This window comes from Hemiscyllium ocellatum, chromosome 13, assembly GCF_020745735.1.
Source record: "Hemiscyllium ocellatum isolate sHemOce1 chromosome 13, sHemOce1.pat.X.cur, whole genome shotgun sequence".
Taxonomy (NCBI): Eukaryota; Metazoa; Chordata; class Chondrichthyes; order Orectolobiformes; family Hemiscylliidae; genus Hemiscyllium; species Hemiscyllium ocellatum.
Genome location: NC_083413.1, coordinates 39,901,598 through 39,929,434, shown reverse-complemented (window position 1 = coordinate 39,929,434; position 27,837 = coordinate 39,901,598). Strand labels below are relative to the sequence as shown.

The window sequence follows — 27,837 nt, the reverse complement described above, 5'->3', positions numbered from 1 at the left end:
CTTCAATGCCAGAAGTATAAGAAATAAGGTAGGTGAACTTGCAGCGTGGGTTGGTACCTGGGACTTCAATGTTGTGGCCATTACAGAGACATGGGTAGAACAGGGACAGGAATGGCTGTTGCAGGTTCCAGGGTTTAAATGTTTTAGCAGGGTCAGAGATGGGGGTAAAAGAGGGGGAGGTGTGGCATTGCTTGTCAAAGATAGTATTACAGCGGTGGAAAGGACAATGGAGGAAGACTTGCCATCTGAGGTAGTTTGGGCTGAGGTTAGAAATAGGAAAGGTGAGGTCACCCTGTTAGGAGTTTTCTACAGGCCTCCTAATAGTCCTAGAGAAGTAGAGGAAAGTATTGCGAGAATGATTCAGGAGAAGAGCGAAAGTATCAGGGTTATGGGGGACTTTAACTTCCCAGATATTGACTGGGAAAGCTATAGCTCGAGTTCGTTAGATGGGTCGGTGTTTGTCCAATGTGTGCAGGAGGGTTTCCTGACACAATATGTAGACAGGCCAACAAGAGGTGAGGCTATACTGGATTTGGTTGTAGGTAATGAACCAGGCCAGATGTTAGACTTGGAAGTAGGTGAGCACTTCGGGGACAGTGACCACAACTCGGTGACTTTTACTCTAGTGATGGAGAGGGATAAGTGTGCACTGCAGGGCAAGAGTTATAGCTGGGGGCAGGGAAATTATGATGCGGTGAGGCATGACTTAGGATGCGTGGATTGGAAAAATAGGCTTCAAGGGAAGAACACAAATGATATGTGGAGATTGTTCAAGGAACATCTAGTGGGTGTCCTTGATAAGTATGTACCAGTCAGGCAGGGAGTAAAGGGTCTCGTGAGGGATCCGTGGTTTAATAAGGAATTGGAATCCCTTGTGAAAGGGAAGAGGGTGGCCTATGTAAAGATGAAGCGTGAAGGTTCAGTTGGGGCGATTGAGAGTTATAAGGTAGCCAGGAAGGATCTAAAGAGAGAGCTAAGAGCAGAGAAAAGGGGACATGAAAAGTCCTTAGTTGGTAGGATTAGGGAAAACCCAAAGGCTTTCTATAGGTATGTCAGGAATAAAAGGATGACTAGGGTAGGTATCGGTCCAGTCAAGGATAGTAGTGGGAAGTTGTGCGTGGAAGCGGAGGAGATTGGAAAGACACTAAATCAATACTTTTCGTCAGTATTCACTCAGGAACAGGACACTGTTGTTGATATGAATATTGAGTCACAAGTGATTAGAATGGATGGCCTTGAGGTGTGTAGGGAAGAGGTCTGGGGAATACTGGAAAGGATGAAAATAGATAAGTCCCCTGGGCCTGATGGCATTTATCCTAGGATCCTCTGGGAAGCTAGGGAGGAGATAGCGGAGCCATTGGCCTTGATTTTTATGACGTCGTCTACGGGAATAGTGCCAGAAGACTGAAGGATAGCAAATGTGGTCCCCTTGTTCAAGAAGGGGAGTAGGGATAGCCCTAGTAACTATAGGCCAGTGAGTCTCACTTCTGTTGTGGGCAAAGTCTTAGAGAGAATTGTAAGGGATAGGATTTATGAACATCTGGATAGGAATAATGTGATCAAGGATAGTCAGCATGGTTTTGTGAAGGGCAGGTCGTGCCTCACAAACCTTATTGAGTTCTTTGAGAAGGTGACCAAGGAGGTGGACGAGGGTAAAGCAGTAGATGTGGTGTATATGGATTTTAGCAAGGCGTTCGATAAGGTACCCCATGGTAGGCTAATGCAAAAACTACGGAGGTATGGCATTGAGGGTGCATTAGAGGTTTGGATTAGGAATTGGCTGGCTGGAAGGAGACAGAGGGTAGTAGTTGGTGGTATAGGTTCATCTTGGAGTGCAGTTACTAGCGGTGTTCCACAAGAATCTGTTTTGGGACCATTGCTGTTTGTCATCTTTATAAATGACCTAGAGGAGGGGCTTGAAAGCTGGGTGAGCAAGTTTGCGGATGACACGAAAGTCGGTGGAGTTGTGGACAGTGAAGAAGGATGTGGCAGGTTACAGCGGGATATAGATAAGTTGCAGAGCTGGGCAGAAAGGTGGCAAATGGAGTTCAATGTAGCGAAGTGTGAAGTCATTCACTTTGGTAGGAGTAACAAGAAGATGGATTACTGGGCTAATGATAGGCTACTTGGTAGTGTGGATGAGCAGAGGAATCTTGGTGTCCATGTACACAGATCTCTGAAAGTTGCCACCCAGGTAAATAGAGCTGTGAAGAAGGAATATGGTATACTGGGATTTAATGGTAGAGGAATTGAGTTCAGGAGTCCTGAGGTCATGTTGCAGTTGTATAAGACTCTGGTGCGGCCTCATCTGGAGTATTGTGTGCAGTTTTGGTCGCCATACTATAGGAAGGATGTGGAGGCATTGGAATGAGTGCAGAGGAGGTTTACCAGGATGTTGTCTGGCATGGTAGGAAGATCGTATGAGGAAAGGCTGAGGCACTTGGGGCTGTTCTCATTGGAGAAAAGAAGGTTTAGGGGAGATTTGATAGAGGTGTACAAGATGATTAGGGGTTTAGATAGGGTTGACAGTGAGAACCTTTTTCCGCTAATGGAGTCAGCTGTTACTAGGGGACACAGCTTTAAATTAAGGGATGGTAGGTATAGGACAGATGTTAGGGGTAGATTCTTTACTCAGCGGGTTGTGAGTTCATGGAATGCCCTGCTAGTAGCAGTGGTGGACTCTCCCTCTTTATGGTCATTTAAGCGGGCATTGGATAGGCATATGGAGGTTATTGGGCTAGTGTAGGTTAGGTAGGCTTCGGTCGGTGCAACATCGAGGGTCGAAGGACCTGTACTGCGCTGTATTTTTCTCTGTTCTAAAAGCTGATATACATAATTCAGAGCTTGCCTAGAGAGAGAGTACTAGAGAGTCATGCAGGGACCATTAATAGACTGATTAATATACAGGAAAATCTTTCAAATTATGCAGTAAGAATGATGTCTGAGCACTCATGGATCATGGATTTTCGAGCAGACAAGGAAACCCTGAAAAAACCTGATGAGAGAAAGATACTCCTGTGGATAATAAAGGTGTGTTTGTTTAGCTTGTCATGGTACAGGGAAGATGGCCTGTTCCACTGCCCTTTGAGGAGTTTAATGTCAATATAAAACTGCCATGGACCATGTCATACATAATAATATGTTAATCAACATTGCCAAAACAATCTCAGTTATTCCAGAATCGACACTTACTAAAACATTATATAGAGGAGAGAATATTAGAGTAATTAGAGAAGATTATTATTTGAGTTATCGCAATATACTGCCATTTTCAGCAGACACAGAAGGTAATATAAAAAGCATCACTTTAGATAGTTGCAGTGTAGAAGCTACTTTTGCAGTGTGCCCACATTTGAAATATAAGACAGAAGAAGCAAAGTTTGGTTTAACACAACAGCAAACTGTACAATGGAAGTTATATGGGCTGCAATGGAAACAACTTATGTTGTACATTGCACAAGGTTGCGTTCATACAGGGAGATATAGCATTATCACATCACAAAAGAAGTACCAATAAGGAAACATTTGATCCTGTTTTATAACCAGCCTTGTGACCTGTCAATACCCACAGGTACTAACTGGGTGGGCAAGATAGAACTGGTGGAAATCTACTGGAGAGACGGCGCAGAGACAGGATAGATTAGACTTGGTCTCCTTGGCACAAAAAAAACTAAGGGAAGATTTGATTGAGATGCACAAAATTGTAAGAGTCCTGACTAGAGTAGACAAGGAGGGCTGCCTTTGTATCTTAGTTGAGTGGTCAGTAACTCAGAACCTAGACTTAAAATGATTGATAAAAAGGTTGGAAGGGAGATGAGGAAAAGTGTTTTCAGCCAGAAAATGGTAGAAGTCTGGAACTCAAAGGTTGAATAGGTAGTTGAGGCAGAAATCCTCGACTCATTTCAAAAGTGCCTGGATATATGTCTCAAGTATGACAGCCCAAAGGCTATAGACTAAAATGCTAGAAAATGGGCTTAGGTTGAATGTATGCTTTTCAACTGACAGAGGCATGATGGGGCAAGTAGCCTCTTTAGAGACATAAATCCTCAAATTTTCTATGTAGATTTCTGATGTCTAAATCTTCCTCAGCTATAGAACCTTCATAGGTGATGGTGTAGTTGAAAGAACAAATCCAGAATTTTACTAGAAGACTTCTGTTAGAACAAAAGAGTATGTGGAAATGAAAACAAAAAGGAGTCAGAATGGGATTAATCTGCTTATCCAACTGCTTTTTATTTAACTTTAACGACAAAACACAAGCATGAAGCAAACTGTGGAAAGCTCTACATTAAGTGTCTAGGATTTGAAAGAAAGTTTGCACAAGAGGCTACCAGTTAATTCAAAGACATTGAGATTCAATGTAAAATTTAGAACTGAATACAGAATTATTAGAGGAATTACCTGACAAGAGTGCATTGAGTGGAGTTTCCAAGAAATCAATTTTGGACTGCTACTGTTTTTTATTAGCATTGACAAATTTAATTCAGAAACTGAACAAAAGTTGCTTCAATATGCAAACTAGAAAAGGTAGGCAATTCTACACAGCGCTTATGATCATGAAAAAAATTGCTAATTAAAATGTGTCAGCGAACAAAATATCTACTGAAATTCAACATGGTCAAATCCACAATATAGCACATAACAAGAAAAATATGTACAATGTAGGTACTCCATAAAATATGTCAAAAGAACTAACAATAAAGGTGAGCAAGATCAAGAGCCGTTGTTTAAAATATCCAACTACTACGAATCAGCAATCAACAAAGCAAGTAAGGTGTTAAACTCTACAGGTCAAGCAGCAGTGCAGACGTGCATATGCGAAAGCCAAATAGTTTTCTTACCTTTGTCAAAAAACATGATACCAGCCTTTTGATTAATAAAAAAGGCACAAGTAAAATACAGAGGAAGGAAATCTACTAAAATAATATAGCTAAAATAGAGGTAGGAAAGCTATTTGGTTTTAGCAGTGAGAGTAGAACCCTAGCAGATAATTACAAAATTCCATAAGTTTAAAACAAATTTTGATGATATGTGGCATACATTATTGAAACAAAAGGATCAAGTAATCTACCATGTGTAAATATTCTAGAGCTCTAAGGATTAAATAAAAAAAGTTACCTGATCAGGTTTGGTACACATGCAATGTTTGGAGTTTTTGATGTGAATGGCGATGCTACGGAAGCCTCTAATTCAGACAATGAGATGCCACTGTGTGCTCGCTTTAGTGCCTGTAAATCACATTTATGTTTTACACATTTCCAAAATAGTTAGGAATGTTAACAATCTAAAAATGATAAAAAGAAACTTACACCACAATCATTGGCACCATCTCCACACATTCCCACGTAATAGCTGTCAGAACAAGGATTCAAGCAAGATATTAAATATTACTCTTCAGTGTATTACTGTTTTCTAATGTGTTGAACTAAATCCACAAATATAATTTCTAGACAATGTTTAAATTATTGCTAACCTGTAATAATTTGGTATTGTGGTGGCATTATTGTATGAGGAATCCAGTGAAGGCTAAGCATTTAGAGGTTTGGGTTTGAATCTCATCATGTCAGATGTTGGAATTTCAATTTAATTAATAAATCAAAAATTAAAAACTAGTCTAATTGTGAGCATGAAGCTATTATCAATTTTCATAAAAGCCCATGTAACCCACCAAAGTGATTCAGAAAAGAAAAAATCTGACATTCTCCTCTGGTCTGGCCTACATATGATTGCAGATCCACAACAATATAGTTGACTCTTAACTACTCTTTGTAGAAGTCTAGTAAGCTCAACTGCATCTAACAATTATGAAGTCTAATAAAAGGACTGTAACTGGGTGCATAACCCAATACTGAACAAAGCACTGGAAAGACAATGGCACATTGTCCTGTTAACCATGCAAAGTCTTCCTTCCCAACATTCAGGGGCTTGTGTCAGAATTGGGAGACTATCACATATATAAGTCAAGAACAGTCTGACATAGTCATTCTCAAAGAATCACACTTTACATTCCCAGACACCATAATTAATATCCCTGCGTATGTTTGTCCCACCATCACAATAAACAAAGTGGCAGCACCATACTATAGAGCTGAGAAGGAGTTCTTCTGGAAGCCATAGAATCCCCACAGTGTGGAAACAGGCCACTTGGCCCAATAAGTCCACACTGAACCTCCTAATAGTAACCCAACCAAACCCCATTCCCCTACCCTATTACTCTGCATTTACTCCTGACTAATGCACCTCACCTACACATCCCTAAACACTATGGGCAATTTAACATGGCCAATTCACCTAGCCTGCACATCTTTGGTCTATGGGAGGAAACCAGAGTACCTGAAGGAAATCAATGCAGACATGAGGAGAATGTGCAAATTCTACACAGACAGTCGAAGTCCTCAACATTGACTTTGGATCCCATGAAGTCTCATGGCTTCAGGACAAAAATCAGCAAGGAAACCTCTTGCTGACTGCCACTGGCCACTACCCTACCAGGGAATGAGAATTGTGGTGAAAACTCTCTTCTGGTTCAACGCATACAAGGCATAGTGCAAAGGAAAATGGTTATAGCTATTAGTTAGTCATCTCAACTCTGGGACGTAAGTGCCATGTTATTGATGGAGCAACTGGAGATGCTTGGGCATAGGGCACTCCTGTGCCCAACCATCTCCAGTTGCTCCATCAATAACATGGCAAAAGTGAGTACTGCAGATGCTGGAGATTAGAGTCAAGAGTGTGGTACTGGAAAAGCACAACAGGTCATGCAGTATCTGAGGAGCAGGTAAATCGAGATTTTGGGGAAAAGCCCTTCATCCATCAATGCCCTACATCATAAAGTCAGAGGTGGAATGTTTGATAATAATTGAACAATCTTCTGCACTACCTATAACTCCTCAGATATTCAGCCAGTCCACATCAAAACACAGCAATCTGGACAATATTTAAGTTTGAGCTGATAAGTGCCAGGCAATGACCATCTCCAACAAAAGAGAATCCAATCATTATTCCGAAGATATTCAATTGTATTACCATTGCTGAATCCCCAATATCAACATCTTAGAGGACTATCATTGACAACAGCTGCAATGGACAAGTCAAGTGAATACTATGGCTACAAACAGCAGGTCAGTGTCTAGGTTTCTGTACATTGACTCACCTCTTGTCCACCATCATCAAGGCACAAAGTCATGAGTGCTAATGAAAACCGGCCACTTGTGTTAATGAGTGTGATTCTATCAAAACATAAGAGGTTTGCCACTATCCAGGACAAAGCAGACCATTTGATTGGTACCCTATCTATTAACTTGAACATTAACTCACTCAGCCACCAATGTACAGTGTGTACCATCTACTAGATGTACTGGAATAACACAGCAAGGCTCCTTCAACAGTGCCTTCCAAACTGGGGATCTCTACCACCAAGGACAAAGGTAACAGAAACAGGCAACACCAGAACCTTCAAAATTCCCTCCAAACCACACACCATCTTGCTACTTCACTGCTGCTGGAACAAGACCTTGAACTTCCTTTCTAATAGCATTACAGACATACCTATATCACATCGACCCCAACAGTTCATGCAGACAGTTCATCACCATTCTCAAGAGCAATTAGGGATGAGCAATAAATGCTGGCCTAACCATCAAGGCCTACATCTCATGCTTTGTGATATTATCTATATTATTTGATATTAAAAATAATGATCAAGATATTTCTGGAGCAGAAAATTCTAAAAGGTAGTACTTTTGTCTGAGTCACGTGTTCTGGGTTCAAGTCCCACTCCAGGATATTGAGGGCTCTTCAATAAATTATTATCGCACGTAATATTGTTTGGATGAGACTTTAAATCAAAGTCCCCTCTGCCTGCTTGGATGAATATTAAAGAATCCACGGCATATTTTCAAAGAACAGCACAGGAGTTACCCCTGGTATACTGCCTAAAATTCACCCACGATTTATTATCACATTATTGCTAGTGGGAGTTTGTCCCAAGCAAATTGCCTACCATGCTCTCAATATTACAAGTGACCACTCTTTAATGTGCTTCATTGGTTATAACAATCTTCAAGATGTTTAATGGTCCAGAAAAGTTACATATTAACGCAGGTCACATAATCTTTCAAGGAAAGAAATACATTACTATTTATGCACTTGTGCACGTAAAATGAGAACTGTAACAAAATTAAACGAGCAAATTTAATTCTGAAATTTATCATTAATATAATAAAAATACATTGAATTATTATACCTCTTTGCCCACCTGTCTAATATTTTCCAAATTGAAAATAGCAATTTAGTACTCACTCTACATTTTGAAATGCTTCTACCAGCTGTGTTTTTTGATCTGGAGCCATGCGAGCAAATACCGTCCCATTTAGTATCAACTGAGATGAACAAAAGGACATTTTAGTTGTGTATAGTCAAAAATATCTATAGCCAAAGTTATTCAGAAAACATCAGTTGCCATTTACTGACTTTTGAAAGTAGATCCTGAAAATGTTCATTTATAACAGAAAAGGATTTGCCATCCATTGCAAAATGATAATGGTTCATCTGATGGAGAAGATCTCCAGAGCCCTCATTTTCTGCTTTAATGTCGATGGCCTATAAAGGGAAAATAGTTCAAATCAAAAACAAAATTAATGATTTAAAACCAACATATTTATCTACTTGCAAAATGAACAAAGCATCTATATCATGTTACGCTGGAATCCAATTGGCTTATCATGTCTGAGTTCACAGTACTCTTTGATTGGAGCCTTGGAGCCCCCATATTAATTTCACATCACTTCTTTTAACTCCACCCCCAACCCTTCCACCCCACAAATTTATCTTCTTGTTCTTCCTTTTGATATATCATCCAATTTCCTTTCATGTTACTTCCATTTATAACTTGTTTAGTGCAAAAGAGACAGCCATTTGACCCATTGTGACCATGCCAATAAACAAATATCTGACTACTCAGCAACTTAAGTGGATTTTTAAGACTGTTTAAATGTTCAGTGTTTCTGACTCAACCTTTCAAATAGTGAATACCAGACTCCCACCAAACTCAGTAAAAAAAAATCTATTCTACTCTACTTTTAACCTTCTACTTTTTCGATAAATCTTATTCAGTATTTTCTCCTAACCAAATGCCATCCAGGCCTCTCAACTGAAGAGGAAGGCACTGAAGATTGGTAAACTAGAAATTCGATGTTCTCAGTCAGGGTGTTATTGTGGAGCCTAGATCTGGCATTTGCCTTCCTTGTCAAACCAAACTCTTTGCAGGTCTAAGATAGATTGCCCATTTACAGCTGAAGGTGCTCCTTGGTAGTGTGACATCATCAAAGTACAGCAACTCACTGATGAGGTTTTGGTGCAACTTTGTCTCAGATCTCAGATGAACAAGTTTGCATTGTGGATGTTTTGATATGTAAATAGACACCTTTGCAGATTACCTGATGCATATGAAGCAGAAAAGGCAACATGATTCTTTTTAAGTCCTCTGGCAATCATAATGGGTTCTGAGGTTTCCCAGTCATTGCTGAGCTTACCCATTATCTTTTCATGGAAACCCAAGTTCACACTGAGCAGCTTCAGCAGGTGACCAAATTTTTCTAGCATCTCAAATACACAACCTCTGCTCACATTGATCAAATAGAGTCATAGAGCTATACAGCATTGAATCAGACCCTTCGGTCCAACACGTCCATGCCTACCAGATATCCTAAATAATGTCTTGGTAAGAGTGATGAAAGCAAATATAGTTGTTTACGTTGTTCACAGCGTTTCACTTATAGCTACTGGAACTTATCTCATCAACTGCAAATCTTTCAGTTCTGAGAAAAGCACACTGGGATTCAGGTTAGATGTATTCAGCCAAAATGTGCAGTCTGACAAGGGCAATACAGGCAGCAACTTTCCCAACAACTGTTAAAATGTCCAACTAATCTTGTTAGCCTTCTGTCAGAGATACCAAAAACAACAAGAGAATATATAAAATTGCAATATATGTGCCTATATTGAGGGGGTTCCACTGACAAATATTCAGTGCAGCTAAGTATGAAATAATCTGCTTTGGATTGAAAACATAATACATCCAAATAACAGAGATACAAAGAGATTGAGAAGTACATGTACATATCACATGAAAATAAAGCAGTCATATACAAACAAATAATCATAAAGAACTACATGCAGGACTGACTAGTTCAGTCCCTTGGACATGCTCCTCCATTTAACATAATTGTGGCTCATCTCATCTCGACCTCAACTTTATTTTCTTGCTCATTTCCAATGACTCTTTAATCCTTTGCTAAGTAAAAATCTTCGAGGAGAAAGTGAGGACTGCAGATGCTGGAGATCAGAGCTGAAAATGTGTTACTGGAAAAGCGCAGCAGGTCAGGCAGCATCCAAGAAGCAGGAGAATCGACGTTTCGGGCATGAGCCCTTCTTCAGGAATGAGGAAAGTGTGTTCAGCAGGCTAAGATAAAAGGTAGGGAGGATGGACTTGGGAGAGGGGCGTTGGAAATGCGATAGGTGGAAGGAGGTCAAGGTGAGGCTGATAGGCCGGAGTGGAGGTGGGCAGGGAGAGATCAGGAAGAAGATTGCAGGTTAGGAAGGCGGTGCTGAGTTCGAGGGATTTGACTGAGACAAGGTGGGGGGAGGGGAAATGAGGAAACTGAAGAAATCTGAGTTCATCCCTTGTGGTTGGAGGGTTCTTAGGCGGAAGATGAGGCGCTCTTCCTCCAGCCGTCGTGTTGCTATGGTCTGGTGATGGAGGAGTCCAAGGACCTGCATGTCCTTGGTGGAGTGGGAGTTGAAGTGTTGAGCCACGAGGTGGTTGGGTTGGTTGATCTGTGAGAGTGCTGTCCTGAGTTGGGGTACGGCTGACTGCAGGGAATGTAGGTAGCGGCGCATGGCTGCAAGCATGGAGCGAAGGATCCGGAGGGAGGTCTGTTGCTGGAGGCTTCGGATTTGTTGTAGGTACTGGTTGTCCTGGTTAGGTCCAAATTTTGTTTGTCTGAACGTAGTCCGGAGTCCGTGCGGGGTCAGTCGGTTCCATAGGTAGGTGCTGAGGAAGGAGATGTGGCTGTAGTAGTGAGTCCAATCAACCCAACCACCCCGTGGCTCAACACTTCAACCCCTCCTCCCACTCCACCAAGGACATGCAGGTCCTTGGACTCCTCCATCACCAGACCATAGCAACATGACGGCTGGAGGAAGAGCGCCTCATCTTCCGCCTAAGAACCCTCCAACCACAAGGGATGAACTCAGATTTCTCCAGTTTCCTCATTTCCCCTCCCCCCACCTTGTCTCAGTCAAATCCCTCGAATTCAGCACCACCTTCCTAACCTGCAATCTTCTTCCTGACCTCTCCGCCCCCACCCCCACTCCGGCCTATCACCCTCACCTTGACCTCTTTCCACCTATCGCATTTCCAACGCCCCTCCCCCAAGTCCCTCCTCCCTACCTTTTATCTTAGCCTGCTGGACACACTTTCCTCATTCCTGAAGAAGGGCTCATGCCCGAAACGTCAATTCTCCTGCTCCTTGGATGCTGCCTGACCTGCTGCACTTTTCCAGCAACACATTTTCAGCTAGGTAAAAATCTGTCTAAGTCTTCCTCAAATTTATTTAGTGTCTTGGTGTCCATCACTGACTGGATAGTGAATGCCATAGATTCCCACACTTTGAAAAAAGTACTTCCTCCTCATCTGTTTTACAACTGCCACCCCTTAACTTAAAATTATGACTTCATGTTCTGGATTGCACAACAAGAGGAGGCAATGGCCTAGTGGCATTATCTGTGGATTTTAATCCAAAGACCGAGGTAATGTTCTGGGGAACCAAGTTTGAATCCCGCCACCGCAGATGGTGGAATTTGAATTCAATAATAAAATAAATCTGAAATTAAGAATCTAATGTTGACCACAAATGCATTGCCGATTGTCAAAAAAACCCATCACCCACCCATCACCCACATCCTTGAGGGAAAGAAACTGCCATCCTTACGTAATCTGGCCTACATCTGACTCCAGAACCACAGCAATGTGGTTGACTCTTAACTGCCCTCTGGGCAATTAGGGATATGTAATAAATGCTGGGCTAGCCAGTGGTGCCCTCATCCTGTGAATGAATTTAAAAAATCCATTCCATGTCTATGTTGTCAATCGCCTTTAGCATCTTAAATACCTCAATTTGATCTTCTCTCATACTTCCAAACTGCACCTAAACTGCTAAATCTCCCCCATAAAACAAACTTTTTTATCTCTGAAATTAATCTAGTGAACCTTTTCTGAACTGCTGCCAATGCAATTACATTCTTGAAATGTTGGCTTTCATAATCGGATGGCTAGAATATAAAAAGTAAGTAGTTTTACCAAGCTGTACAAGCCTCAACTAGAAATATCTGTGGTACTGTGAACAGCTCTGAGCTTTAGAAAAGAGATATTGGCTTTGATGAAGTGTTGCACAGATTGACCAGTCTGATATCAGCATTCCAAAAGGTACAGTTTACGTTGTCACAATATGAACAAATTTTGTATTACATAAACATGCAGACTATTTATGGGTGATTTGATTAAGGTTTTTACGATTTAGAAGGGAAGTGACAGAAGGAAACTTTCCCTGCTGTAGTGGTAATAGCTGAGCTACCAAAACATGCAACGCTTGTAACTGCTGGCTTTCACTAACCGAGCAGTTTCTAGATTGCTCCTGCATCTCTTGCTGCATGCCTGACAGATCAAGGTGCAATCAGGTGAAATTACAACGATTTTGCTAGAATGTGATTACTTGAGTCTTGTTTTGCTGGCATTTTAACAATTGAGAGCAGGTGTACCTGACTGTCTATTCACCGGATTTCCAATTTACACTCCAGTTGGCCAAAAAATTCAAACAGCAAACCATGTCCTTTGCCATACAAAAACTTTCAGTAATTTTGTTATTCTTTCAGCATCTGAGATTCAGCTTGCTGGCTGGCGAGTTCAAGTAACAACCTATCCACCAAATGACCCACCATCTTCCCCACAATTCTGTTCCATTCTCAGTGGTTCGTCATCCATTTTGCTGAGACCTTCCATCCTTCACTCTGGCAATCATTGTCAACATTGTTGTTCCTAACTTTGCCCTGAACATTAAGTTTATGGGGAATATTTTAGAAGGGTACCTTGGTACATGAATAGCACAAGATTATGTACAAGTATGTCAAATAATTTGGAATATAAATAGAATGTTATCATTTACCATGAGAGGAACCGAATACAAAAACAGGGAAGTTACACAGAGCATTGTTGAGACCACAGCTGGAGTATTGTATATCATATTGCTTTCCTTATTTAAAGAAAGAATTAAATGTGTTGGAAGCAGTTCCAAGAAGGTGCCTATTATAGACTAGTAAAGAGACCACATCTTTTATTTTTTCTGTAATTTTGATTGTGGACTGCAATAGGTAAAGGGCTCTTCAGAACCAAGAATTGTGGAAGAAATTGCTGTGCTCAATGTGTCTAAACAATCAATAAATAAATAATTACGCAGATTTTTCTCACTCATTTAAAATACTCTACATTTTTTACTTGATCGAAATCCATACAGTTTCTTCCATAACCTTTATTTATCAATTAAGAAGAAAACGGGATATCATACCTCTGAAGCTGCAGTGGATATATCAAGGTGTCTTGGAGCATTATCCGCATACAGCCAATGTATTTGTGCATTCTTTCCATCTTTTGGAGGCAAAGCATCCGCAATTATTACTTTATCCTGAGGTAAAATCATCCCAGAATTTCTGGCTACAGAAATTGCTGTAAGCATATTATCTCCTGGTAGAACACAAAAGTATAATTAAGCAATGGATATGCAATAGAATCTTTCCTTTTTCGATTATGATTAGATTAGATTAGATTTACAGTGTGGAAACAGGCCCTTCGGCCCAACAAGTCCACACCGACCCGCCGAAGCGCAACCCACCCATACCCCTTACCTAACACTACGGGCAATTTAGCATAGCCAATTCACCTGACCCGCACATCTTTATGACGGTGGGAGGAAACCGGAGCACCCGGAGGAAACCCACGCAGACACGGGGAGAACGTGCAAACTCCACACAGTCAGTCGCCTGAGTCGGGAATTGAACCCAGGTCCCTGGCGCTGTGAGGCAGCAGTGCTAACCACTGTGCCACCGTGCCGCCCCATTATGGATAAAATCAATTCAAATTTTTCATTTTATTCTTTTCAGGTTTAGAAACAGACCTAAATTTTGATTGATGTTGTTAAAGCTTTGATGAATTTACCCTCACTTCTGATTAAAATTGACACAAACATGAAAATACTTAATACTTTAGGAACCCATCTCTAATCTTATGACCAGAGTCAAGAGTGTGTTGCCGGGAAAGCACAGCAGGTCATGCAGCATTTGAGGAGCAGGAAAATCAACATTTCAGGCAAAAGCCCTCCATCACCTGCTGTGCTTTCTCGGCAACATACTCTTGACTCTAATCTCTAGTATCCGCAGCCCTCACTTTCGTCTAATCTTATGACATCTGTACAGTGCAAACCAATGACCAATCCTTTGACACATAAATTATACCACAAATTATTTGTATCGATATACTAATGTTTGTATCTGAAACAGAATCAATTAACTGCACTGAAATTCCTTGTGATGTCACCCACAACAGTGAGTCAATGACCATGCTACAAGTTAAATGATTTATTTTTTCACTATGACTTGACGATGGGAGCATCCCTCAGGCAAACGCTTATAATTATTAGCAGATACATTGAAAATAAAAACCTTCAGTGTTTGATTCTAATATTACATATGAAGTGAAATATTCCATTTCTATATAGTGGTATTCTTTGATTTGTAAGGAAAAAGAAATTTAACAAAAACAAAATCACAAATAACACTAAGTATAAATGGTCATTTAAATGTCCTTGAAATGCAGACACAAATATAAGTGAGGGGTGGTAGGAGATGTTTTAGCTCATGTGATGCCAGCTTATATTTCCTGATTAGTCTTGGATCTTTTTTACATACTTTCCCTCATTTTAATTAAGGTCATGACACCGCTCTTTTGTCACGATTAACCCCACAAGACCATAAGATGTCACAGCAGAAGCAGCTAATCAGGTCTGCTCTGCCATTCAATTACATTTTGGCTGAAATAATCCTTGGATCCACTTTCCCTCATTTTCACCATAACCCTTGATGTTCTTACTGATTAAAGACCAATCTTTTCTCAGCCTTGTATATACTTAGCAACCCAGCCTCTGTATTAAAGAAATCCACTGATTCACTACCTTCTGAGAGAAGAAAGTCCTCATATGTCTTAAAAATAATTATGTACTCTGTTTGCAGTCACTCCTACAAGGGAAAACAAACTCTCAGCATCTACCCTGTCAAGCCCGCTAAGAATCTTGCATTCTGCAATATCACCTCTAATTCTTCTACAACCCAATGCGTACAGGCTCAACCTACTTAACTTCACATGAGAACATCTTTCTATATCTTGGACCAATCTATTGAATGTTCTTTAGACTGTCCCCAATGCTACTTCCTTAGATGTGGTCTAACTTGTATAGTTTCAGTAAATTTCCCTATTTTTATCTTTAATTCCCTTTGAAATAATGGCCAAGATTAAATCTGCCTTCCCTATTATCTCCTGAACTTGGACATTAGCCTTTTGTGATTCATGCACAAGCACCCCCAAATTCTATGCTGCAGCTTTCTGAAGTCTTTCTCCACTTAAATAGTATTTAGCTTTTTGATCCTTCCTGCCAAAATGCATGATTTCATATTTCCTACATATTCCGTGTGACAAGATTTTGCCACTTTCTCAACTTGTCTATATTTTTCTGTGGATTCTGTGTCATCTTTACGACTTGCCTTCAGACCTATTATTCATCTGCACATTTGATATATGCACTTACCTCATCCAACTTATGAATAGATAATGTACTGTGGCACCCCGTTAGTTATAGGTTGCCATCCTGAATTTGCCTCCCCTTCTCATCTTGTCTTTTATCAATTAGCTAATCATCGATACATGTTTGAATCTTATCAAATGCCTTTTTAAAATCCAAATATACTACATTTTCTGGTTCCCATCTATTTATCTGCTAGTTAATCCTTCAAAGAATTCTAATAAATTTATCAGATATGATTTCCTCTTCATAACTTTGCTTGATTATATTAGGCTGAATTTTCTGAGGAGTGGCAAACTCCCTCAAATTGCCAATCCAGCCCTTCCTTAAGAAAGATGGGAGCTCCACGTTTCTAAGAGGAAATTCTTCTCAACGCTCCCTCAGAAGATGCTATCTAACATAAGTACATAAATGTGATGATAGAGTGGTAGGAGGGCAGGATGCCAGATGGGTAGGAGAGCAGGGAGCCTACAGTCTGCTAGCTGGGAAGGGTATCAGCTAGGGAAGGAGCAGGTTGCCAGGGGTAGAAAGCCAAATGAGTATGAATAGGATGATGGGTTTGTAGGGTGTCAGCTGGGAAGTGGTTGGGATATCAGATGGAGTAGAATATCAAGTGGGGAGAGGGGGAACAAAGTGCCAAGTAGTAAGAGAGATAGGGTGCAAAGTACTAATGCAGAGTTTAGAGTAGGTTGGTGTAAATGGGTAGGAGATTGGGAGGGAAGGGTGGCATTGGGAGGGAAGGATGCGAACTAGCTCTGGGGATTCTGACCTGGGGGCGTGCAACTTTACAGAATGGTGTCAGTTCTGCTCTGACAGAGACTTAAGTTGAATAGGGTTAACCGCAGCAAGTGGCAGTGTCAGTGCACAGTGGGTTCAGGGTATTGGGTCAGTGTCTGGCGATTTAACAGATCTGCAGTTGTCTAATTGAGGGTGTATGAGCTAAGTATAGGGTCTGTTAAATAGTTCCTCACAAGTTAATAACATTTTAGTAGTCTGGCCTATTTTGGTCAGCACCCTCCCATGTCTTCGATTTAAACAGGCACGTTTGGAGAATTCCAGGTATGAATGAACTGCCCAGTTGAAAATTTGATTGGGCATTCTGCAACATCCACATGCATACCCCTGATCTACAATGGAAGCATAACAGAAAATCCAGGCCATTATGTATTTCTAAATGCTCTGCTATCTTTCTCAATTTCAGATGTTAAGCTAACTGGTCTGTAGTAACCATATCTTATCTTCCTCCTTTTTCTTAAAAAAAAGTGTTACGTTAGCAGTTTGCCGATCCTCTGGGACTGTTTAGAATCTAAAGATTCTTGGAAGATAGCAGTTGCCCTGTTAACTATCTCCTAAATATCTTTGGATGCAATTCGTCAGGTCCAAGAGCCTTTAGATCTGTTAACTCCATCATACTCCTCTTCTACTGTTAGTCGCTGAATTTATTTCCTCCACTATGCACTCCCCTCCCTTGTCCCTTGGTTATTCAATAGAAGCATCTTCTACCATGAAGACTGGTGCAAAGTATTCATTCACCTCGTGTTATTCTTTAAATCTCCATTGCTTTTTCCCCATGCCTCGATCTCTAACGAAGTTAAGCTCATTTTTGCCCTTCTCTTCCTTTTTTTGCATTTAAATATTCATTTGATATTACTTGCTCATTTACCCTCAAAGTTTAGTTTTGTCCATCCACTTACCCTATCTGTCTGTCACGAATTACAGCTATGTCAGTGTTGTGTGATCTGATGTTATCAAAACATTTTTCACTGATGTGATCTAAATTATCCCAGAAGAGCAAATTCTTTTCGTTGCATAGTCCACCATTTCGTAATTTCCAAACTTCCTCCATCCATTTTCCACATCCACCTTCATCCACCTAGCCTTGTGAATGCACATGGATGATAATTGTTTTATGGAAATTTCTCCTTTGGCAAAGTTTTTCTCTTAAAAACAACCATCAGTTTTAACTTAGTGCCATCAGCCATACAAGAAAGAACTAAAGTAAACCTACTTTTCTCATGGCCAGTTCGTTTCTCCAATATGCCTAGAGTAATAGACATATTATCCATGTTTCCAATGCACTGTAACCTTTTGCCAATTTCTGATTACAAACTGGTGAACCTGTAAGATCTTTTGGTTGGCAGCTTTTGAGCAATCTTAGTTCTCTGCCAAAGTAGAAAGCCATGCTTCTCATGAATCTTGTGTACAATGCAGCACTTGCCTTATAATTTTAAATCTCATCTTTCTTTGATTTGTGTTGTGCATGGATTTGGATCACTTCATGACTAATACAATCTTCCATTTTGATGATTTTCAATTACCCACTGAGCAATGTTTTTCTCCAATTGCAGCCACTCTGTTGGCACACTTATATTTCAACATTGTCTGAAGTTGGTTCAATATCTTTCTCCAGTCTCCCTCAAGTTTCTCTGAAATATAAAATTCTCTTGCTGCTCCAGTTATTTGTCTTCTCTGCAACTTCAATAACTTTCAGTTTAAATGCTGCTGCATATTTTTTGTTTTTTTCCAGAGGGCATTTTACATAAATGATGAAGAAATTTCAAAACCTCAACTAGGTATACAACTATCCCATGAGGTTGGTTGTCGCCTGACTCTTTCGCGCTGAATTGGTGTGAATTGTAGAGTAAGTCACACAGTAAGACAAAAAAAATCCATTTCCTCATCCTAACATTTACGTACAGAATATTAGCTTGACTCACAAATGTTGACCTGTTATCTGTGAAGAACTGGGATTGACTTTTACATGAGATACTTGGAAAATTCCACATCTTCTGGTCAAAAATTCAGGGGGTCGACTTTTATACAAGATCGACTACTACTTGAGTATATACGGTATAACCCAACATTCTCAATGTTTTTTCTAAGATTTTGGACATTCTCAGTCTGTTGAACACTGCCAACTGTAAATACTTTGATTTGGAGATGCCGGTGTTGGACTGGGGTGCACAAAGTTAAAAATCACACAACACCAGGTTATAGTCTGACAGGTTTACTTGGAAGCACACTAGCTTTTGGAGTGTCGCTCCTTCATCAGGTGGTAGTGGCGGGCTCAATCCTAAGACACACAATTTATAGCAAAACTTTAGTGTGATGTAACTGAAATTATACATTGAAAAATTGATTATCTGTTAAGCCTTTCATCTGTTAGAATACCATGACAGTTTCACTTCTTTCATGTGTAAATCACAAAGCCATGATGTTTAGATTAATTCTAATCTAAAAAGTGAGATAATGGAGTTTTACAGACACAGACACACAGACAGACACACACACACACACACACACACACAAAGACCCACATGCACACATATATTTTGTGGGGTGAATTTGTACTTGCAGGGTTACATTATACTTTGCTCAAAAACTGCATGAATTAATGTAAAACTCCGTTATCTCACTTTTTAAGATTAGAATCAATCTAAACATCATGGCACAGACAGAGAACACAGGGGGCTAACACCTTCAACATATTGTCTAGCTATCACCATTGTTAACAGCTAACCTGAGAATGCAACTTTTTAAAAAAAAGGTTTTGTGATTTACACACGAAAGAAGTGAAACTGTCATGGTATTCTAACAGATGAAAGGCTTAACAGACAATCAATTTTTCAATGTATAATTTCAGTTACATCACACAGTAAATTTTTGCTATAAATTCTGTGTGTTAGGATTGAGCCCTCCACTACCACCTGAAGAAGGAGTGATGCTCCAAAAGCTAGTGCGCTTCCAATTAAACCTGTTGAACTATAACCTGGTGTCATGTGATTTTTAACTAAGTAAATACTTTGCACATTCTTCCCAGCAAAACAAGCTTAACTCCTTCTAAATTTCTAACAATCTTTTTTTTAAAATTCATTTGTGAGACTTGGGAGTTGCTGGTTGGCCAGCACTGATAGTCCATCCCTATTTGCCCTTGAGAAGGTGGTGGTGAGCTACCTTTTTGAATCGCTGCAGTCCACTTGCTTTGGTTGACCCACAATGCCAGTAGGGAGAGAATTCCAGGATTTTGACCCAATGGCTGTGAAGGAACGGTGGTATATTTCCAAGTCAGGGTGGGAAGTGGCTTGCAGGGAAACTTGCAGGTAGTGGTGTTCCCAAGTACCTGCTGCCCTTCTCCTTCTAGGTGGAAGTGGTTGTGGGTTTGGAAGGTGCTGTCTAAGGATCTTCGGTGAATTTTTGTAGTGCATCTTGTAAATAGTACACACTACTGCTACTGAGCGCCAATTGTGGAGGGATTGCATGCTTGTAGATGTGGTGCCATTCAAGCAGGTTGCTTTGGTCTGGATGGTGCCAAGTTTCTTGAGTGTTGTTGGAGCTACACCCATCCAGGCAAGTGGGGAGTATTCAATCACACTTCTGACTTGTGCCTTGTAGATTGTGGCTAGATTTCGAGGTGTCAGGAGGTGAGTTACTCACCGCAGTATTCCTAGTCTCTGACCTGCTCTTGTAGCCACAGTGGTGAGTCCAGTTGAGTTTCTGGTCAATGGCAACCCCAAGGATGTTGACAGTGGAGAATTCAGTGATGATAATACTTTGAATATCAAGGGGTGGTGGGTAGAGTGTCTCTTATTGGTGATGGTCATTGTCTGGCATTTGTGTGGCACGAATGTTACTTGTCACTTGTCAGCCCAAGATATTGCCCAGATCTTGTTGCATTTGAGCACAGACTGCTTCAGTATCTGAGGAATTGCAAATGGTGCTGAACACTGTGCAATCATCGGTGAACATTCCCACTTCTGATTTATGACAGAGGAAAAGTTATTGAAGAAGCAGCTTAAGATCGTTGAGCGTAGGACACGACCTAAGGGACTCCTGCAGAGATGCCCTGAAGCTGAAATGACTGACCGCCCACAACCATAACCATCTTCCTTTGTGCTAGGTATGACTTTAACCAGTGGAGTGTTTGTCCCCTGATGCCCATTGATTCCAGTTTTGCCAGGGCTTTTTGATGCCATACTTGTTTAAATACGGCCTTGATGCCAAGGGCTGTCGCTCTCACCTAATCTCTGGAATTCAGCTCTTTTGTCCATATTTGAACCAAGGCTGTAATGAGATCAGAAGCTGAGTGACCCTGGCAAAACTTAAACTGGGCGTCACTAAGGAGGCAGTTGCTGAGCAGATGCTGCTTGATAGCACTGTTGATGACCCCTTCCATCATTTTACTGATGATGGAGAGTAGACTGATTAGGCGGTAATTGACCGGGTTGGATTTGTCCTGCTTTTTGGGTACCGGACATACCAGGGCAATTTTCCACATTGTCAGATAGATGCCAGTGTTGTAACTGTACTGGAAGAGCTTGGCTAGGGGAGCGGCAAGTTCTGAAGCACACATTTTCAGTATCATTGTCAGAATGTTATCAGGGCCCATTACCTTTGCAGTGTCCAGTGCCTCCAGTGTTTTCTTGATATCACATGGAGTGAATCGAATTGGCTGGAGACTGTGATGCTGGGGACCCTGGAGGAGCCAGAGATGGATCATCCACTCGCCACTTCTGACTACAGATGGTTGCGAACGCATCAGCCTTACCTTTTGCACTAATGTGCGGGGCTTCTTCATCATTGAGGATTGGGATATCTGTGGAGTCTCCTCCTCCAGTGAGTTGTTTAATTGTTAACGACTGGATGTGGAAGGACTGCAGAGCTTAGATCTGATCTGTTGGTTGTGAGATCACTTAGATCTGTATATCACTTGCTGTTTATGCCATTTGGCACGTATGTAGTCCAATTAGGCAGCTTCACCAGGTTGACACCTCATTTTCAGTTATGCCTGATGCTGCTCCTGGCATGCCATCCTGCCATCTATTGAACCAGGGTTGATCCTCTGGCTTGATGGTAATGGTTGAGTGGGGGATATGTCAGGCCATGAGCTTACAGATTGGGCTGGAGTACAGTTCTGCTCTGTTGATAGCCCACAGCGCCTCACAGATGCCCAGTCTTGAGCTGCTAGATCAGTTCAAAGTCTGTACCATTTAACACGGTGATGGTGCCACACAACACAATGGAGGTTTGTCTCCACAAGCTCAGTGCAGTAGTCACTTTTACCTATACTGTCATGGGTAGATGTTTCTGAAGCCAGCAGGTTAGTAAGTTTGACGTCAAGTATGTTTTTTTCCTCTTGTTGATTCCTTCACCCAATCTAGCAGCTATATTCTTTAGGACCCAACCAGCTCGATCAATAATGCTTCTACCAAGCCATTCTTGATCGTGGACATTGAAATCCCCCACCCTGAGTATATTTCGTGCCCTTGCCACCCTCAACATGGAGGAGTACTGAATCATCAGTTGAAGGTGGACAGTATGTGGTGACCAGTAAGAGGTTTCCTTGCCCTTGTTTAACCTGAAGCCACGAGAATTCATGGGGTCCAGAATCAATGTCAAGGACTCCCAGGGCAACTCCCTCATGACTGTATACCTCTATGCCACTAGCTCTGCTGCGTCTGTCCTGCCAGTGGGACAGGACTTATCCAGGAATGGTAATGATGGTGTCTGAGGTGTTATCTGTAAGGTATGATTCTGTAAGAATTACTATGTCAGGCTGTTGCTTGAATAGTCTGTGAGACAGCTCTCCCAATTTTGGCACTATCCCCCAGATGTTAGACTTCGCATGGTCGACAGGGCTGTTTGTGTTTTTGCCATTGCCTTTTCCAGTTCCAAAGTCGATGCTAGGTAATCCATTTGGTTTCATTTTTTTGTTGTGACTTTCTAACGATTGATATAATTGGGTGACTTGCTAGGCCTTTTCAGTGGGCAGTTGAGAGTCAACCACATTGCTCTGGAGTCACATGTAGTTCAGACAAGGTAAGGATGGCAGATTTCCTTCCCTAAAGGACATGAGTGAACCAGTTAGGTTTTCCCAAACCATTGACAATGGTTTCATGGTCATCAGTCGACCATTAATTCCACATATTTTTTATTGAATTGTAATTCCACCATCTGCCATGGCAGGATTCAATTCAGGTCCCCAGAACATTATTCTGGGTTTCTGGATTAATAGTCAAACAATCTTACCACCAAAGCTAACTCACGCCATAAATCCTCTTCGCATTACTTTAAAGGTAGTCCCAAAACATAACCTTATTGAATGTGCAAGTGTATCAATCAACTGTTAGCCTTAGAATGGTAAGTGTAGTTTCATTATATCGTACTCAGAAATGCTATAGCAGCCAGCCAGAACAGCTGCATTCAAACAGATATACTATCGCAAATCTTTTAATTGTTGCATTAAGCCTTTATTAACTGAGCAGCCAATGGACAGCTACTAAATGAAAGGCATTTACTCCTCATGCCTATAACTCTCATATTATCATTTGAATGAAAAAGATCACAGTGTCTCAGTGGTTAGCACTGCTGCCTCACAGCACCAGGGTCCCAGGTTCAATTCCAGCCTTGGGTGACTGTCTGTGTGGAGTTTGCACATTCTCCCCATGTCTGTGTGGGTTTCCTCAGAGTGCTCCGTTTCCTCCAACAGTCCAAAGATGTGCAGGTCAGGTGAATTGGCCTGCTAAATTGCCCATAGTGCTAGGTGCATTAGTCGGGGGGGGGATGGGTTACTCTTCGGAGGGTCGGTGTGGCTGAAGGGCCTGTTTCTACACTGTAAGGAATCTAATCTAATCACAGCACTTTGTAGACTGCTACATATGCTAATAATACTTTGCTAATAATTATACAGGGCGATTGCCACTACAAAAGACAGCATGTGATAAATATGGAAGGACTTTTAAAATTCTATAAAGCAATTATTGAAATCCTAGCAAAATATGAAGTACTCATACAATTGCAGCTGCTGTAAGTAAAAGACATTACCTGTAAGCATAACTGTGCGAATATTGGCTTTTCTCAGTTTTTCAAGAACACTAGACGAATCAGGTTTTAGCTTGTTTTGCATTATAATAAAGCCCATAAACGCCATGTTGCTTTCAATGACATCCCTGTCGAGAGCAAGGTTTGTTAAGTATTGAATTTCACAATTCATTACTGCACAATGCAAATAACTTTAAAACTGCACAAGCCATAGATAAGATGATGTCAATGACTTAGTGTTTCAGTGTCACAGATAAAAAAGTATGAGGCTCCTTTTTCCCCCTATGATCAGTACATATTATGATGAAAGAGACTTTGTTTTATTACTCTGAGAGTGTTGGATGCAATTAAATAATTCCAGCAATGAGCTTTTGAGAGTTTAACGGAAAGCTATTTTCATATACTTTCCCTGAGATTTCTCCATCTCTTTTTCTCACACACACACAGATTAGATACAGATGAAGGTAATATATCAATACAACTTATGATTATCTGAATTTCTTTCACGGCAGATCTGTACTGTCAGATGACTCAGATATTTTAAAGTTGATCAAGGGTTTTGTAAAAGTGAAGGAGCTTCAGCGGTTTGTGCAGCTTAATTTTTAATAAGTTAGTTCACAAGTGAAGCCGAAGTTGGAATAGGTTGAGAGAATCCTTCCTTCTATTGTGAGCCCTGATTACATAGTATTGCTGTCAACTAATTTGGCTACTTTATGACTTAGTTAATTCAACAGCTTTTGATGAAAGTTGTGTGCACAAAATAACTTCTGTTGATTTTAAAAGCAGACAAAAAGGAAGGCTGTCTCATCATGTCATATTTCACATGCGCAAAGCTCTGTTCCAAAAAAGGTGGGTGGGCTATACTGATAACTTAGCCTGTGTTAAACCTTGAGTGCTCAAGATGGTTACAGTCTTTGTACTTTAATGACACATTCGATTTTATGATTTGTTTTCATCTAATCAACCTGTTCAGCAATGTTATTACACACGTCTACAGCAGGTGAAATTGAACATATGCCTCCTAGCTTAGAGGTAGGAACACTACTACTGTGCCACAACAGTCTTTTCAATTTGATGATCAAACCATCTTGCATTGATTTCAGGGAAAGATATTGATTAATAGCAGTCTGAATTGTTCAGGAGAATGATTCCAGTTCACATAAGAAACCACCTTTTGCAGTCTTTTGGAGATATTAAAATAAGTTGAATTTCACAATGTACTGATATATTGGTATGACATAAAACATGCAGAGAGACTTTGCAGCAATCCAAATTAGAGAAAACAATAAATCATTAATAAAACAAGTTATGCTAATCCTTCTATTAAATTTAAATATATGCAGCATGGTGGCTCAGTGGTTAGCACTGCTGCCTATGAGTACCAGGGAGGCCAGTTCCATTCCACCCTCAGGCGACTATCTGTGTAGAGTTTTCACATTCTCCCAGTGTCTGCGTTGGTGTGCTCCATTACTTTTACTAAAAGATTCAGTTGGAAGAGGGAAAGGAACCCAACTAGCAGTCCACAGCATATTTAGTATTTACAAGAGTAAAAGGGTGGACCCGAGTTAATCTGTTGTGCCACCATAGCCTGGGGCCAGTATATAATCCACACAAATACAGAGGTTAAGGTGGCAGTAATACAAAGGGAGGAGTCTGATCTGCTTAAGAACCTTGCAAATTTGTTTTATCCAATACCATTGGCTAAATATGTCCATGATTGCCACAGTAAGCATGGAGAGCAAGAGGCTGACAAGGAGAGCAAGTGCCCATTTCCCACCATCTCTGTCTGTATACAAATAAGCTCCAACCCACAAGAACAGTGTCTAAAGAGGAGTCAGTGGTAAAAACCATGAGGATCGGATAGGTAACTAAAAGGGTAGTTATGGTGGCAACCCAGCATCCCCAGCTAACAAACCAACTCCACTTTGGCTCCTAACAGCCTCTTAGGAAAAGGTAGTGCTCCGTCTCCAGCAATAACATGGGAGACTGTTAGTTTGGAATGTTGATAGAGAATGTTGCCAGTAACTAACACTACTTGACTCTGGCTACCCCCCACCCCAACCATTATCGATGACATCTGCCCAGGGGCCACAAGAGGCTCACCAAAAATCTTGATAGGTTTCTGCAATTCAGCTCAGAATACAGGGCTCCAAATCCACTGAGTAAACTTTAGACAGGATCCAAGTCACCAAATCATCCAAATATACATTGCAACTGATAAAGAATTAATGAAATATTTAAAATTCCTTGGGTGGAAGGTACCCAGTGTGCAATAAAAGAGAGTATTCTCGATAGGCAGTCCAACAGAGAAATATGTTGGAAAATCTCTGGAGTGGGTAAACTGCTGTGCTTCAGTATGGATTTTATATTATGCCCAAAGTATAATGCACCTCCACGAGTGTACAGCTGTGGTTGAGAGACAGGATAAGGAATTCTGACAACTAAAACGTATGAGACGAGAAAAAAGACGGATAGAAGTTAGCTGCACCTCCTGTTTTCAATGCCAAAGCAAGTAAAAACTCACAACGTGAAACAGAATTCTTCCCAAATTTAGCTAAACTTGAACCATCTCACCATGCAGAAATCTGAAAACAGTCACCAGTTGAAAATACTTTCTTGAGAAACAGGGCAGGTGACCTGGGAATTCCTTGGGGCGGAGAGAGGAAGCAATTCCTTTCATGATTCCAGCTGATTTGGAGCATAGTCGAAAGTGCTTACCCCCCTGCTTCCCCTCTCCAGTCAAGCAAGGTGGACTGGCATGCAAATAGACTCAAGAAAGAGCAAGGACAGAGGGAGAAGGGGCTGGCAATGCTGTCACAAGCTTGCTCAAATCCCTTTCTCCCAAAGAAGTTAAAGAATTCCTCAGTAGAAATCAGATTGTATTCGCAAGGAGATTCCGAAGAGCATAACTTAAATTCGAATTAAGTAATTGCTAAAAAAAAGGATGCTGTATACAAACACTGGATTGAGAAACAAGTTAAAAAGTTCACAGACACTTGAAATAATCTGAAATGTTGTGACTTTTTGTGCCATAATGGTAGAATCTGAGAAATGTTGCAATTATTTCTAAAACATAAAGCACGCGGTTTTGATAGAAATCCAATTTGAACTCGGAGGTAGAGAAGAAAGACATGAGATATGGGAAAGATACCACTCCTTTCTACAATTAGTCCACAAGACTGTAGCATAGTTTTTGTTTAAACTTGTGTCCCTCTTTAATTCTTCTGGTCTTGGAATCCTGGTTATCATAACAATCTTGAGTGAGAAATATAAAATGCAAAAAGGTTTTGAGGCAACTGGAATATATTGGCAAAGTCAAAGATAATGATTTTTTAAAAATTAAATTTTCTGCGAAGTCCTTTGCTCCTTAGAGCAAAATAAGAAAATTATGACATGGCATAATTTGGTGAATGCTTTGTCACGCCACTTTCAGATCATGAAGTTAACTCTAAAGTCACCTTACTGACAAAGGACAATAGGGTTGCTATAGAGACAAATGGTGGTGAGTTTAACCCGAGGTCACAACGCCGGAGGAGAGGGATGAGATTGAGAAGGTGAGACATTCATGATGACCTCGTGGCCTCTTCAGATATTCATTAAAAAAGACTCAAGGAAATAGAGAATAGCTCATTCACACTGATAACACTTCACACAGATTTAGTGTTTTGTTCAAAACCAAGTTCAGATTAATTTTTTTATTCCATTATTTTGAACATATTTCTGATTGCCCATGCCTGTGGGACCCTGGTGACAGCCTCCTTCCACCCAAATATTTGCCCACCTCCGACAGTGTACAGTCATTCCTGCAAGTTTCAGGTAGGAATCCAAATCAAAATATGTAAGTTATGCTCCAACGCTAAAATCTCACTGGGGTTCATTGTGTGCATATGCCTCTCCTCCTAATCACACTCACATGCCAATCTCAATTTGAAGTGCAAACAATCAGAAAATTAGCGCTATTACCTGCTGACATTCTGCACTTTGTGCCAAGTTAGCTTAGACCCTAATTTCCTGTGTGCAAGTGCTATGACTCGGAAGCCTTGTTTTGTATAATTCTTCAATACATCAGAAAAACTTGGAGGAACTGGAAAAAAAAACACCAGAAAAACCATTG

General features: G+C 40.7%; 1 protein-coding gene across 1 annotated transcript in view; it reads right to left on the bottom strand.

Annotated features, from left to right (window-relative positions):
- The window catches only part of atp13a3 (ATPase 13A3), a 174,968-nt gene that overhangs the window by 37,888 nt on the left and 109,243 nt on the right, over window positions 1-27,837 (bottom strand). Inside the window, exons 19-25 of the mRNA XM_060834125.1 lie at window positions 27,687-27,807; window positions 23,727-23,851; window positions 13,623-13,798; window positions 8,473-8,601; window positions 8,302-8,381; window positions 5,310-5,352; window positions 5,119-5,228 (exon numbers count right to left, since the gene is read on the bottom strand). Of these exons, the coding sequence (XP_060690108.1) occupies window positions 5,119-5,228; window positions 5,310-5,352; window positions 8,302-8,381; window positions 8,473-8,601; window positions 13,623-13,798; window positions 23,727-23,851; window positions 27,687-27,807 (784 nt within the window). The remainder of the gene's footprint in view (window positions 1-5,118; window positions 5,229-5,309; window positions 5,353-8,301; window positions 8,382-8,472; window positions 8,602-13,622; window positions 13,799-23,726; window positions 23,852-27,686; window positions 27,808-27,837) is intronic.